Source organism: Temnothorax curvispinosus, unplaced genomic scaffold, assembly GCF_003070985.1.
Source record: "Temnothorax curvispinosus isolate PA1 unplaced genomic scaffold, ASM307098v1 QBEX01008477.1, whole genome shotgun sequence".
Lineage (NCBI taxonomy): Eukaryota > Metazoa > Arthropoda > Insecta > Hymenoptera > Formicidae > Temnothorax > Temnothorax curvispinosus.
This window is the reverse complement of record NW_020218257.1, coordinates 74,274-89,947: the sequence shown is the minus strand read 5'-3', so window position 1 is coordinate 89,947 and position 15,674 is coordinate 74,274. Positions and strand designations below refer to the sequence as shown.

General features: G+C 41.1%; 1 protein-coding gene across 1 annotated transcript in view; it reads right to left on the bottom strand.

Moving 5' to 3' along the window:
- Positions 1-814: 814 nt before the first annotated feature.
- Positions 815-15,674, bottom strand: part of LOC112457938 (sodium channel protein Nach-like) — a 77,942-nt gene continuing 63,082 nt past the window's right edge. The window contains exon 3 of the mRNA XM_025021273.1: positions 815-980. Coding sequence (XP_024877041.1) covers positions 971-980 — 10 coding nt within the window. The 3' untranslated portion in view covers positions 815-970. The remainder of the gene's footprint in view (positions 981-15,674) is intronic.

Below are 15,674 nucleotides of genomic sequence, written 5' to 3'. Positions count from 1 at the left end.
CAATCAAATACGTAGTATGCTCTACTTTAACGGGATAGAAGTACATATATAAGCGGAAAAGGTGGCAGGGGCGATAGCCTCTCCTCCGCCTACATGTGTACTGTCTATACACACATATCAACAAATTATTTCCCTTAAGGGGTTAAACCACTGTAGAGCACGAAAAAAATAGGCATATTTCGTGCTATTTTTTTCGTGCTCTATTTTTTTTGTGTTCTACAGTGGTTTAATATGCCCTTAATATGCCTTTCAACACTCAAAATAACTGCTATATTTTTCAAACTTTTTTTGTTAATAACTTTTTAACAAATAACAAAAAACCTTTGGAATGTTGTTCAGGATCATGACCTTGACAACATATGTCAAGGTCAAGGTCATCGGGGCGAGCTCCCTTATTCGGTATATTTACCATTTATTTAATTTTAATCAAGAATAAAAGTAATATTCAGGTGTAATAAAGTTAAACTACATTTGCACCAAGCCTTTCTTTCTCCTTTGAGCCGATCTACATATACATAGATTAATTGTAGAAAATGTAAAGAGACTTATAAAGAAAGAAGCTTAATACAAATGCAATTCTATTTATTATACTGAAACTGGATAGCATGTTTGCTCTCTATTATACTTATATATATATTTTTAGATGTTAATGTAAAAAACTGCATGAGATTAATAATAAAATTAAATCTAATCTTGTCAAATAAAAATTCTTTTAAAATTAGTAAGAAAATATGCATATTTCAAAAAAGATGTTTAATTTAATGCTTTATATATGCGAATAAATTATTTTCTTTACCGAGGGTTCTTTGAGAAACTGCCACCAGTATAGTAAACAGTAGTATCGAGAGTTCCAAAAGAACTTTCAATGGGGTAATAATACAGGGAGCAATCCGGTATGCACCCACAAGGTGCTTTTTCTATACTATCTGTCGTCTTTGGTAGATTTTCGTTCATCTCTGGCCATGAAGTATCAAAAAATGCTGTAAAATAATAAAAATACATATGAAACAAAATATGTATTTATAACTTACATTAATTGAAATTCTTGATTCTTTGCTTCAATTTACTACGTGGCTGTTTTATATAGTAGTTTTGAATATTTTGATATCTTGATAATCAGATACTTTAAATTGGTTCCACTTCAAAAAGTCAAAACAGCATTTGAATTATTTAAGTAATTTGGATAATTTTCGAAACAAATCTTATTTATATATAAAAAAAGAAAACAATTGAATCAGATATGAAGTATATTTTTGCTAGAAAAGAAAAGAGTAAAAAACTTATGAAAAAGCATTCATCAGTAATTATACAGAAAGAAGGCAATCTCACCGATTTCAACGACCTTGACACATGTTGTCACAGACGTGATCCTGACTAACTTTTCTTTACTTAATCGGTAGTCATTATTTATTTAAAAGTTATGAACAAATAATGTAATTTTAAATTAAAAGAGGCTACCGCCCCTCCTTTGCAGGTAGGGGTGGACCTCGGTTCGCGTGGAAAGTTAAAAATCCGATTCGTACAATGATAAACCCTGTTTGCCCTATAAACAGGCCAGGGTGGGGTGAACTTCGCTTCAATGTAATTAAAAGTCTGTAGAGGCATCTATAAATCCGTGGTCAATGGACGAACGCACAAGATGGATTTGCGAATGCCGATAGCGTGACCTTCCACCATGTTTGAGATTTTGAGATGACGAAGCAGTCTAGCTCTGACCGTTAGATATTCAAGTAGCTGTGATATTATGAATAAAAGCATACATATTTATTAACTGTAATTCATAGTTCTGTACTCATAACCCGCCACAGGAAATAATTTGGTGACCCCGATGTGATTTCCGCGAGAGATGTCTTTGGTCCACCGAAGTCCGACGTGTTCCAACCAGGATCCTCAAAACGCCGAGGGATTCTACGGAGAACAGGCACGGGCAGATGCGGCCTCAGAGCGGCGATCTGGCAGGGGCCTTGCCGCATACGAAGCGCAGCCAGAAGTGAACCAACTGGATCCCGCAACGCAAGGGTCATGGATAAGCTCAGCTAAGTAGATCAAGCTGCCGCAGCTTTTCTGGCAAGAGATTCTGACGTATTGGTTCCAGGTAATCGAAGCAATGTTTGCGCTGAACCGAATAACGGGAGACGACACCAAATATCGGTATGTGCTAACCCATCTGGATCCCGCTATAGAACCATTTGTGGCCAATATTATGAATAATTTGGCAAGTCGCAAGAATCAAAATTAAGAAAACTGTTGCGAGGACAGGAGCTGAGTAACAAGAAACTTTCCCATTTTCTGCAACGTCTGCACAACTTGGCAGGAAGCCAATGCACAGAAAATGTTTTGCGTTACCTTGTGACAAACAACAACAATTGTAGTCTAGGATCCGACCGCGTAATTTATACGTTTATCTGTTATTTTATCAAAATGCGATTTTAATGGAAGATTACATATCAGGTCATACATCGCGGCCGGTGTGCCTAGCAAAATCTTGCCGCAAGTACCCTCAATTAGAGCTGTTTTAATTAAATTTTTTTAAACAACTTTGTTTATTTGTTTACGAAGTAAATGAAGCGTCATCTGAAAGAGAGTGATCTAAAGAACTTGTAAAAAATAGGTTGCCACCTCTCAGTCTGCCGCAACCTCCTGGCAGCCAGGTGCAAAAAGGTCTTTTTCGTTCAAATTACGACTACCATTTATCGTGTTACAAAAAAATTGCAGTTTTGAAGCAGAAGTACAAGACGGAATCCGACAATTTCTGCAAAACACAAACTGTAAGTAAAATTTTTTGTTCAAAATGAGGATAACATGAAATTTCCCGGACTCAGCATAATGCATATTCACAGGCATCGAGACTCCCATTGGTTCCCGATTGGCAAAGCGCACATACCGCGTCAAATGACCTTGTACGTATATCAAACAGCGTTCTTTGCAATTAATTTGAATTTAGAAAAAAACGAAAAGAATATTACTTGAATTTTTTTACTCAAAATTACTTGAAAAGAATCGAGAAAAGTAATTCATGCTTAAAAATTAGTTTTGCCTCAATTATTTTTTAATTGATTAAAACTATTTTGCAGGAACAGCCAAGTACGTCTACTGTTGACGTGCAGCCAAGTACCTCTGACGTTGGAAAGGAGAAAAATTCGGACAATTATCATATTAAACAATCGAGCGATTTCCTGAACGATTATTCCCTTACTTCACTGTCTTGAGGACTTGAAGAAGGTATTGAGATATTCTGAAGCTGCATCACGATTACACTGATAATACGACCTCCTCATTTCTGTTGATTACTGATTTCGTGTTCAATAACTGATAAAATAAACATTTACAAAAAATATTTGCTCCATTAGCCGCCACTCGCATCAACTCCATTAAAATCAGCAAAATTATGCGGCTGCTGCGACATCAACGACTTTTGACTCAACGGCCGAGTGAACCATCGGTATCAGATATTTCAGATAACAATGCATCAGGATCGGCACAGACTCTACATCATTCATCTGAGCAAGTACTTCTACTAAGGGAATCGTCATCTACATCGAACAAAAAATCGGCATGCCTTTTTTGCGGTAACATAGAAAAAAGAATTGGCAGGCAACGGATTTACGTTTTATTTCCGCAGTCAGAAACAATCGTAGATGCGATAAAAGAAACGACGAAAACTTTGAATGATACTCGGGTACTCGCGAAACTAGAGAAAAGAAACCGTAGCATATCACTCAACCTGCTTTACCTCATATCAGGTACAGATGAAGCGGCAAACCGAGAAGCGCTCTGAGCCCGATAACTGACATGAAAATAGAGAGCTGCATAAGACAGCATTTGACTCTCTTTCTGCGCTCATAACCGCGGAAATCATCGAAAAAAAACCGAATCATGTACCTCGCCGACTTACTTTCGCGATACAAGGCCCTATTATTGGAGTTTGAAAGAAGCAAAGTACGCTTCGAGGACTTCCAGAATTACCGTGCTGACAATTTAGAAAGTAAGATTATGAGTACTTTCGGTGACCGTATCACAATAGAGGTATCAACCGAACCGTATCGAAAGAAAATTGTCTACATGCGTGACATTTCCCGATTATAGCTAGTAAGGTCGCAATTTTAGACACGAAAGACAAAAATATATTTGAAAATGTAGCTTACGAATTGAGAAATTGTGTCACATCTCTTGGAAGCAAAAGGCTGCCTAACAATCTGACCGCAGACGACGTCGTTCGTGGAGAATGCGAAATTCCCGAGAAATTGTTTGACTTCATGTGCAATCTCATTCAAGGGCCAGATACTCGTCGTAAAAATTCGGATGAAGATTTCGTAAAGATAAGGTCCTTGTGCAGCGATATAATTTACATAATAACAAAAGGGGTAATTTTTTTTTTACAAATCGGCAGTTTTTGCGGGAGTTCTGGTCGCCCCCCGAGGAGTTATATCAAAAACTATCAGGGTCCGAAACGATCCGACCAATATTTCAAAAGTTGCAGCCCTCCAAAGTGCCACTCCTAAAATTAAAAAATGGATTTATCGGAGTTCTGGCGGGAGTTCTGGTCGCCCCCCTTCCCCGAGGAGTTCTATCGAAAACTATCAGGGTTTGAAACGATCCGACCAATATTTCAAAAGTTACAGCCCTTCAAAGTGTCACCCCTCGAGACTTAGAAGATTTTCGAGGTGCGGTACTTTGAGGGGCTGTAACTTTTGAAATATTGGTCGGAGCGCTTCAGACCCTGATAATTTTCGATAGAACTCCTCGGGGGGCGACCAGAACTCCCGCCAGAACTCCGGTATAATAATTGTTTAATTTTAGGTGCGGCACTTTGAAGGGCTGTAACTTTTGAAATATCGGTCAGAGCGTTATAAAACCTATATATAGGGAACTTTAGAACTCGTCGAAATCTTTCTGAATCTACCATAAAAAATTGATTTTTTTTAAAAGTGGAAATTTTTTCAACTTTGACATCGATTTTTGGGCTTATTTGAACGGAACTCTTTTTAAAACCTATAGGGAACTCTAGAACTCATCGAAATATATCCGGAACTACCATAAAAAATTCATTTTTTTCAAAAATGGGGGGCGCCGTGAAGTTAGCCCTCCCATTTTTTAAATGGTGTTTTCACCACTTTAAAGGACGGAACTCTTTCTAAAAACTATAGAGAACTCTAGAACTTTTGCTGGGGAATCTAGAACTCTAATAAATTTTTCCGAATTTTGAAAAAAGGGGCCAACTTCACAGACATGGCAGGACGAATCTATTGTTTCAATATTGCACGATAAGAAGGTTTTCATTACAGTCGGGGAGCAGAGTGTTTTTCGTATCGTTCAGTCGGAAACCGCATCGTAAAAGTCAAAGAAATAGATTTGGAATGTCAACATGAAGATGAGGTTCCCTGCATAAAATGTCGGATTGAAAAGAATTAATTTAAATTCTGCTTTCTGATGCGAAGAAAGGGATTGAAAAGTATTGGTTCGCATAAAACTTTACCGCGCTGAATGTGAGACAGCAGTGGTTGATGCTTAGCATTCAAAAGTATTGGATCGCATTAAATTCACGGCATAAAAAAATTATTTTTTTCGAAATTTGATTACTATTTTATAACTAAATTTGTTTCTTAAGATGAAGTCTATGATTATAAATATTTTCTCGTATTTGAAAAAAACACACCTTAGTGGGATTCGAACTCTGGATCGTGAGCCAACTGCCTTACGTGGTAAACTACTTCTTAATTTGATGTAAGTGTTATATATAGTCTACATATGTCATAACCAGCGCAAATATATAATTTTTCAAAAGTTATCTTAAGAAACAAATTTAGTTTAAAAAGAGTAATAAAATTTTGAATTGGATATATGATATGATATTTCTTAATGTCGGATGAATGTCAGAAACCAGTGCCGGCTCATTATGAAATTTTGTGTTCGTAAATATATTTATGAAAAAATTATATTTATAAAGTTAAAACATTCTTATCAAATCCTTACAAGAGCCTCATTAGACAAAAATAAGAAAACCTTTCTTATGGCATCCCTAATAAATAATGGTCGAGACCTTATCCGGGATTGGACGGGATAATGAATACATAGCACGAGCACGAAGCATGCCGATCCAGCCGATCTTGCGTTTCAGCACTGCTGCTACTGCTGCTAAACGTGTGATGGGGGTAGCGCACACAAGAAAAAAGCCGTGTACGTGTGCGCATGTATATATACGATATAGTGTGCACGGGTCTTTCCTTGTATGCGCTATCCCCACCACGCGCCTGGCTGCGGTGTTGAAACGCAAAATTTTAACAAATAAGTACGAACTTATGCATTAAAAAGAATTCACTTAGCTTAAAATATTCTTCGCATTCAATCGCAATTGATAACCTTCAAACAAATGCGAATTCTCGCATTAAAAAGGATTCACTTTTTCTGCTAATTGTTTTTGGATTCAGAGGCATACAAGATTTTCACGTTCTATTCCCAGTATCGCACTGAAAAGTATTGAGCCATGATCCAATCCGAAATTGTTGCAAACCAGAATTTATGACAAAATCTCGTGAATGCGAAACAATATTTTTGAATAAGACGTTTCATGCAAGGTTGATACGCGAATAATGTTTCATATAAGCAAAGCGCGTCCAAACTCAAAAATTTTGGTGAAAGCTACCGACACTGACGTCCTGATAATTTTGCTGGGCAATATGTACAAAGTTTCTGAGTTACAAATTTGGTTGGCTGGTACCACGTCGAAGAGGGGTGATAAAAAAGATCAAAATTTCATAAATTGTACGGAATTGGCGTCGAAGTTGGGTCCCACTTTATGCCTCTTCTTCTTCTTCTTCTTCTTCTTTGATTGGCCAGTGAGCTATACAGCTCTAAAAAGGCCAGGGTGAACCTCTTGTCGTAGTAGCCGTATCGGCGTATAGGAGCAAAAACGTCAGCCACGAATGGCATCGTCATAAGACAGGCGAGCGTACGCAAACCGCGGACCTGCGCGCGCACGCCGCCAGGCGGACGCGCCCAGGAGCACGGCACTCAAAGACCCCACTCTCGAAGGGGGCTCAGGGTTGGAGGTCCATTGATTTACATGAAGGCCAGAAGGAGACGTGTGAGCTGCTGCGATGGATTATTAAGGAACGGAAAAATGTTTTTAGGTGAAAAAGGAGAGGTCTCCTCAATATGCTTAATTAAGTAACCGGCTTTGTCGGAGTATAACGCACAACTGAAAATAATGTGGTTTATGTCTTGCTTTGGGTTGCCACACGGACAAGCTCCAGAGTCAACGATATTTTTCCTAGCTAAACTATAGTTAAGATTGTAGCGCCCGCTACGCAGTCTATTAAACAGAACAATTTCTTTCCGCCTGAAGGGTTTTTTATGGTACCAGGGACGATCATCACCTGTGTGGTAGTTAGTGTAGTAAAAAATGCCCTTAAATGAACCACAACATCGAAAATACTCCTTGATCTGTCTGCGAATGTTTTCCTTGGAGACGGAGTAAAAGTCACAATGGGGAATACAGAAGTCAGGAGTAAAGCCTTTTCTGGAAGCCAACTTGGCTGTTTTATCTGCAACTTCGTTGCCAGCTATACCGCGGTGAGATGGAATCCACGCTAGTTGTAGGTCAATGCCTTTATTTGAAAACTAATATATTTTTTTCTTTATCCGTGGAATGATGTAATTTTGCTGCCTTGCATCATTGGAGCATATATTCTCCAAGACACTCTTGGAATCCGAGAAGATTGCTATTTTTTTCGGGCTCCGTTGTCCTGCCGTGATAATTGCTTGTAGAATGGCCCAAGCTTCTGCCGTAAAGATTGAAGTTTGCGTTGGTAGCTTGTGCATGATTTGAATTGCCAATTCAGGCGAGAAGACACCCGCTCCGACAAATCCAGAGTCATCTTTGGAACTGTCTGTATAAAATGAGATTGCGTCCTTTCTCAAACTTTGAGTCTCCTCTAAAAATAGAGAATTCACATTGCTAATATTAGGATCAAAAAGGAAAGAAGTATATTGGATGATGTGGACCGTAGATTCGTAATTATGGTTAAACACAGGTAAAGAGACTGTTTGGTGAATCTTGCCAGTTACACCAATAATGGAGCGGAAGTACCTATATGCTGGGATATGTTTACAGGCCTTCTCACAGTTGTTAGGAGATCTAGTAATCGAGATTAATTCATCCAAGCTGTTAGTGACCGGGCTAAATTCCTGTGCGATGTTTTTAAGGACCAGTTTTGATGTCAGATACTTGAGTCTAAATTGCAAAGGAGGCTCTTTGGCCTCATCAAGTAATACGTTTATCGGCGTAGATTGTCGATAGCCGAAAGCGATTCTAATGGCTTTGTATTGTATGCGCTGAAGCATTTCGAAAATGGTGAGGTTGCCAGACAATTGGAATAACTGACATCCATAATCGATGTTACTACGGATAATACCTTTGTATATCATCATCAATTGTTGCGGGTGAGCACCCCACCAGACCCCGGCCAGGGCGGTCATTATGTTAAGAGCTTTCCGACATTTGTTAATGACGTAGGTGAAGTGAGATTTGCCGCTGAGTGCGCAGTCAACAAAGATTCCCAAGAATTTGACTATCTCGTGGTATTGGATTGGGTTACCGTTGATAGTGATGTTTGGAATGAAGGAAGGCATGTGTCTCTTCCGTGTGAAAATCACCGCTTGCGACTTGGTAGGTGAAAGTGTCAGCCCTTTGTTTGAGAGAAAGCGTGTGATTCTCTCAATAGATTCGTTGATTGACTGGACTGCCTTGTCAAGATCTTTATTAGTGGAATAGATCACAATATCGTCCGCATATAAAAGAATTTTGCAGTCGGTATTAATAAGGTGGGTAATATCTTTAATGTAAATATTGAAGAGAGTTGGGCTAAGAATAGATCTCTGAGGGGTTCCTTTCCTGGCATAGAGGGGGCCTGACTTGATGCCGTTCTGTATGTAAAAGATAATTCTATTGCTAATCAAATTGTAAATAAATTTTCGGAAAGAAGCCGGGACACCAATGTTAGCGAGGTCATTGACCAGTATATGTGGCAAAACATTGTCAAATACGCCATTTATGTCCAAAAATGCAGCTGCAGTGTAGGCACCCTTCAGAAAGCCAGCCTTGATATCGTTGGTCAGTGCAGCCACGCTGTCGAGACAGGATTTAGCATTTCTAAATCCGAGCCGGGAGTCAGAAAGCAGGTCGTTATGCTCGAGGTACCATCTCAGTCGATTGTACATACACTTCTCCATAATTTTCAAGATACAGGAGATAAGTGAAATAGGCCTAACCCCTTTGCCACCAGGTTTGGGAATAAAGATAACGAGTGACGTGCTCCAATCATCTGGGAAACTTCCATCGCGTAATAGTCCATTAAAGATGTCTCGCAGTTTTTCCCAGATAAACTCTGGGAGAGAGATGAGGATGTTGTAGTCCATCTGATCTAATCCAGGCGATGATTTCTTCTTGGCTGACTTCAGGGCCGTATAGATTTCTCCCATTGTGATTGGATTATCAAGCCATTGCGCCGAATGTGCAGCGTTATTGTGGTCTTCTTTCCGTAACACTTCTAGTGACGGATCCTCAGGGGAGCATGATGGAGGGCACAGTTTACCCGCGGCTTCTTGGATGAGCTTTTCATACTCAGATGCGTCAGTATTAGAACGTGTAGCCTGGTTTTGGTTTTTGAACAACTTAACGAATCTCCAGACTTGTTGTATAGGCGTCTTGGCATCGAACGTGGCGCACAAATCTTTCCATCCTCGAGCTTTCTCCCTTTTGAGAGAACGCCTTGTTACGGCGACAGAACGTTGATAATTAAGTAGATTTTCCAGAGTATAGCTCTCTTTGAACTTTTTTGCGGCGGCTTTACGATCGTTAATGGCCGCATCGCATGTTTCATTCCACCATGGAGCGGGAAACCTTTTGGGTTTAGTAGTGAAGCTTGAAGGGGACAAGCTTTTCTTGCTAAGGGTAGTTGCAATACAAGTCTTAATAATAGAGATTAGTTGGGAGTAGGCTTCGACAGCGTTGGAGATATCTATTTTTTCTATCCTCTGTTTTTCTTTAATAAGAAGAGAAACGAGTTTTTGGAGCGAGTCTTTATCAAATTTTAATTTGTGAGAGAACCTGAGCAAAGGGTTCAGAGGGCTGTTGATCCGAGTAATAATTGGGATGTGGTCGCTGCCTTTAAGGTCGCAGTCCTGATCGTGATCGTAGACGCATATAGTGGCCAGATCAGCGGAGACCAGAGTAAGATCAATGACTGAGCTGACGTTATTATATATATTATAATAGGTAGGGGTTCCGTCATTTAATATAACCAGGTCGTGGTCTTCAATAGCTGAGGCGATTCTATCTCCAATTGTATCAGTCCTTCTATCGCACCGCAATCAAGATGATGGGCATTAAAATCACCTACAAATATAGCATATTTGAAGCGCCGAGCACACTCGAATAAATTGTTGAAAAAGGATTCCGGGGTATCTTGACCCGTGTGTCTATATAGGTTGCAGATAAATAACTCCTGGTCCAGGAAGGGAATTGTGATAGCATTTAGTTCAACCGAAGGATGGAGGCAACTAGACAGATCGCAAATTTTAAAGGAATAACAATTCTTAATGAAAGTACAGATGCCTCTGGAACCAACAGCATCCGCATCGAGACGGACGCTGTTGAAACCTTTGATATTTATGTGTTTATCCAAAGTCAAGAGGGATTCTTGGAGGCAAACGATGTCGTAATTCTGGGCAATTTCTCTAATTTCAGGGAGTTTACCGCGCATTCTTCTGCAGTTCCATTGCAGGATACAGGTAGGTTCCGCAGTATGGGGGTCTCGCTTATTACCTGCGAAGGTTACTAGTCGAGTTCACATTACAGCTGGGAGAGGTCGAGGAGTTAATTGGGGCGGAGAGAGACCCTGGGGGACCTCCAGGGGGGGCATTCAAGTAATAAGGACTAAGAAGAGATAGCGCATAACTAAGCTCACTTATAACACTGTGAAGGTGGAGAAATTTTTCTCGCTGATCATGAAACGGGGGGTGTATTTCCGAGGGAAGTAGATTGGATCCTTGAGGGTAATCCTCATCAGCGGGGGAGGGTTGATTAGAAAGGTTGTTCTCTTCTTGTATCGAAGAAGAGGGAAAAGATTCTTCGTCGGTTCTACCATTGGGGTAAAGTAATTCACTCCTATGGTCTGCCGGAAATACAAAGCTGGGTTTACTTCGGGGTTTTGTTATATTAGCGGGATTGGGGGAGGAGCTCATGCAATGGTACGAGGGACCGACAGAGGCCGAGGATCGCAATTGAGGATTTGGATTGATAGGTTTCCGTAATGCATTAAGATATGAATCAGTGCAGTTACTGTTGTGTTGCAATACCGAAAAGTTGTTATACGATTCGTAGGGGGAGGGGTTTGGTTGAGATGAACGGAAAGAAAGAAAAAGAAAGGATGGCTGCACGCTACGTCTGGGGGGAGGGAGGTTAGGAAAATTCACATAATCAAATCTAGTATCTGAAGTATTAGATGATTTAGAAGGGTTATTAATCCTTTTTTTAGCTTCAAAAAGAGGGAGATTTTCCGTCGCTGCGATGTTATATGCCTTTTTAAGGTTGACTACTATAGGACACTCGAAAGATTTGGCAAGATGCGGCCCGCCGCAATTGATACACTTATTTTGTGGAGGCTTGTCAGGACATTCCTCGTCATTATCATGCCTGTTATTACCGCAGTAAACGCATCTAGGTTGACTTTTGCAAGTTTTGCTTATGTGACCCGCACGAAAGCATGCAAAGCAGATTTAACCTTCTGTACGAAAGGGGATACCGCATGTCTAACCTTAAATATGGCTACCAAGCCCGGAAGGATAGAACCGGCGAATTTAATGCAAACCGTGCGCGACGGCTCATATTTATATGTATCTCCATCCTTGACCCGTCGGTTGAGTCTGTGGACTTCAATTGGCTTGGGAAGAGATTCTATCTCCTCTAACAAATCCTCTATTGGAAGGGAATGGGGAATATCTTTAATTATACCCGTTCTCATCGTTTTATATGACGGAATAAACGCTTTAAGGTTGTAAGAGGCTAAAGTTTGATCGTCAATTAACCTATTAGCGGCGGCAGCGCTCATGAAAACTGCTTGCACATGGCCCTTGCTAATTTTTTTAACTTCCTGCAGCCCTGACTTGACAATCTGCGTTACAATGCGACCGATTAGCAGGGGGTGGATATTTACTCGTTTCGCTTTCTATTGCGCGGATATGTACGATGTAAGGCTTCCCGTCGGATGAAACATACCTTGATTGAATAGGCTTACGCAGAGGTGTTAATGTCATCGAATTAGACTTCGGGTCGCTGTTAGAGACTTTATCTACGCGGTTACCTTGTACTGAGGTTTTGCTATTTTTTGAGGCCGAAACATCATTAGCGTCACTCGCAGCTCGTTTCCTTTTTATATCAAGGGCGTAATCCATCGGCATTTGAGACTGCGTAGGGGGCATAGAGGGCACTATGTTGTTGCGGTTGCGAACGTTAGACCTCTTCTTAGAATCAGGCGTAGGCGTGGGCGGAATGTAGTCCGTATTACTCAAGGATTTCGAGGAAGATATCTCGGATTCCATGCCTATAGGGAGGATAAGAGTCTGGCTAATAAGATTTTTGAAGTATTCATGGACAGGAAGAGGGATCGAGAGGCTGGCGTCACGCGAGCGCGAACGCGAGCAAAAGCTCGAGCGCGAGCGCGAACCCAAGCGCGCGCCCGACAACGATCGCGAACGACCGCGAGACGACGGCCGATCACGAGAACGACGAGATATATGATCAGTAGTGCGATCATACGGAGAGGTAGTACGAGGAATAAGTCCCGGCACCCCCTCCCCCTTCCCGTCTACGCAAGAGGCCTCAGCCTCCTGCATGTCGGGGAAGTACACAATGTCCGGCTTCAGATGTAGATTCGCGCGTATTTAATACAATACGGGACGCTGGCGAGCGAATACGCCAGCAACGCACGTTAGAGGACGGCGATAATCGTCCGTCACTCGCAAGAGACACACACGCCGCGAAAAACCAGTAGAAAAAAAAAGCACTTCGTTTGCCAAGATGCACGCGACACGTCCGAACACGATCACGGCCAGCGCGCGAATCCCCACTTTATGCCTCGCTCTGCTGGCATTTCACGCGTTCACGGGTTGTGATTATACAGCCGCGTTTTACAACAAAGGAAAAGTCAGACCCTTTAAAATCTTTTCGAAGAACCTGACCTTTCAGAAGGTTTTCGCGTCATTACCCGACGTGACAGACGTTTTTGATGAAATAAAAATTGATGCTGTCCAAAAGTTTACCGCTCTTATGTATGGTGTCAGAAATTGTAAAAACGTAAATGGCGCCAGATATGAAATATTCGAAAAAATGTATGCGACGACGAAAGACAACGAACAATTTTTGAAAAAAGTGAAAGGCTTCGACTCGAGCCAGATCCCACCGTGCTGGAACTCGTTGAAGCAGAAAATGTTGCGAATAATTTTTGTAAATTCGATGTGGCAAAATGCTACAGATCCGTGTTGTATTAAATTACGTGCTGAAGATTGCGGTTGGTTATTGGATGTTACACTGCCTAGAATTCGCTTTCGCTCGAATACAAATCTTCGCTATCTCGCTTCGCGAACACGCTTTGCTGCTTTTTGCACGCCGTATTTGCACGCCTCAATTTTGTGCGCGCTTTTGTCACGGGTTATTTGCTGAAAAGAAACGAACTTGTACATATTGTTTGTATTAACTTTATTTGTAATATATGGATTTTAGTGTACTTAATGACTTTTTAAACTGTTTCCTCGTCCTACGCGCGCTTTCGCTCGCGTATACGTGCACTCTCGCACACAAGGTATTTAGTACAATCGATTTAAATAGAGCGTAATTATCAGATACCAATAGCAGAACAGGATAAGGAGAAGACGGCCATAATAACACTCTTCGGATTGTTCCAGGCTGAAGTCATGCAATTTGGATTGCGAAACGCGGTCCAAATCTTCCAGCGTTTCAGTACTTTTAAAGAGCTAAAATTTTGTTTCTGTTATCTAGATGATGTAATAGTCGCATCGGAAACAGAAGAGGACCATGTGGAGCATCTCCGAGAGATATTTTCTAGGTTCAGAAAATACGGCCTTACGATTGACATCGACAAATGCAGATTTGGAGAATCTGAAGTCCAATATCTGGGGTATTCGGTATCGGAGGAGGAAACAAAACCCTTAAAAAGCAAAGTCGAGGCCATATTTAACTATAAAAAGCCGGAAACGATGGAAGAACTTTGCAGATTCTTGGGAATGCTCAACTTTTATAGACGTTTTATTCCTAAGGCGGCAGACATACAGGCTTCGTTTCATGCACTTATAGCTGGTTCAAAGAAGAAGGATAGAGGCCGAATTCAATGGGACCAACCAATCGAACAAGCACTTTATAAATGCAAAGAGCAGTTAGCTCAAGCAGCCTTATTAACACACCCAATCGCGGAAGCACCAATAGTATTGAGCACAGACGCCTCAGAGGTAGCAATTGCGGAGCGGTCTTGGAGCAGGAATACGAAGGAACTCGACAGCCACTGGGATTCTTTTCCAAATTGACCGAAACACAGCGTAAATGTAGTGCATATGACAGAGAACTATTAGTGGTATACAAAAGAATAAAATTTTTTTAGATATTTAGTTGAAGGACGACAACAATTGACAATTCGTACAGATCAAAAGCTTACCTATGCTTTTTTGCAGAATCCGACTAACTAAGACGTCACTAAGACAGCTACGACAGCTAGATTATATAGCGCAGTTCACAAGATAGAACACATTGCAAGCAAAGAGAACGAAGTCGCGGATGCGCTATCCAAAATTAGCGCCATCGACATGCCCGTAATTGTCAGTACAAAGGAACTGGATGCCGAGCAACAAGAGGATGAAGAATTGCGGACTCTATTGCAATCGCCAGCAGCATCGAAACTAAAGGAATTACGATTGGACAACAGCGAGAAAGTTACTGCGATGTCTCCAGGCAAATCAGGATCTACGTCCCTGCGACATTAAGGAAAAGGATCTTCGATGCAATCCCAGCAAACGCAAAAGGATTAAAAGATATTAAAATTTTTTAATACCTTTGAATCCCTTTTTTGGCGGAATTAGATGAAATTAGATGGGATTCTAAATGAGATGGTTCAATCCCATGGAATCCAAAAAAGAAATTTTAAATTCCATCCAATCCGTAAAGGTTATGGAATTGCATGGCATTAGATGGTTTAGGAAACGTCTCGCGCCTCCGTTGGGCGACCAAGCGCCGTTGTTCGTCGGTGAGCTTTTGTGTATGTCTAGGCATTACACGCACTACTGCCGACGGGCAATTAGCCCGAAAATGAGATTTGTAAGATCTGTCAGGCACCGTAGGGGGTCCCTTTACATAGCGGTCGAGACGAAACTTTGAACTCGAGAAGATGCCCCGGCGATGCGACGCCTAGCGGCGTCGACGCGAATTGCCGGTAATGCAGATACCGCGCGGGCGTGTACTATTGTTGGCGCGTACCGCCACAGAGTTCAACACGGACACTTTTCAATCCCTATCCTGGCATTCAATGGTATTCATTTTATTGTCAGAATAGACGGAATTCAATGGAATTCAATACGGAAATTTTTAATTCCTAGTTTGGCATTCAATG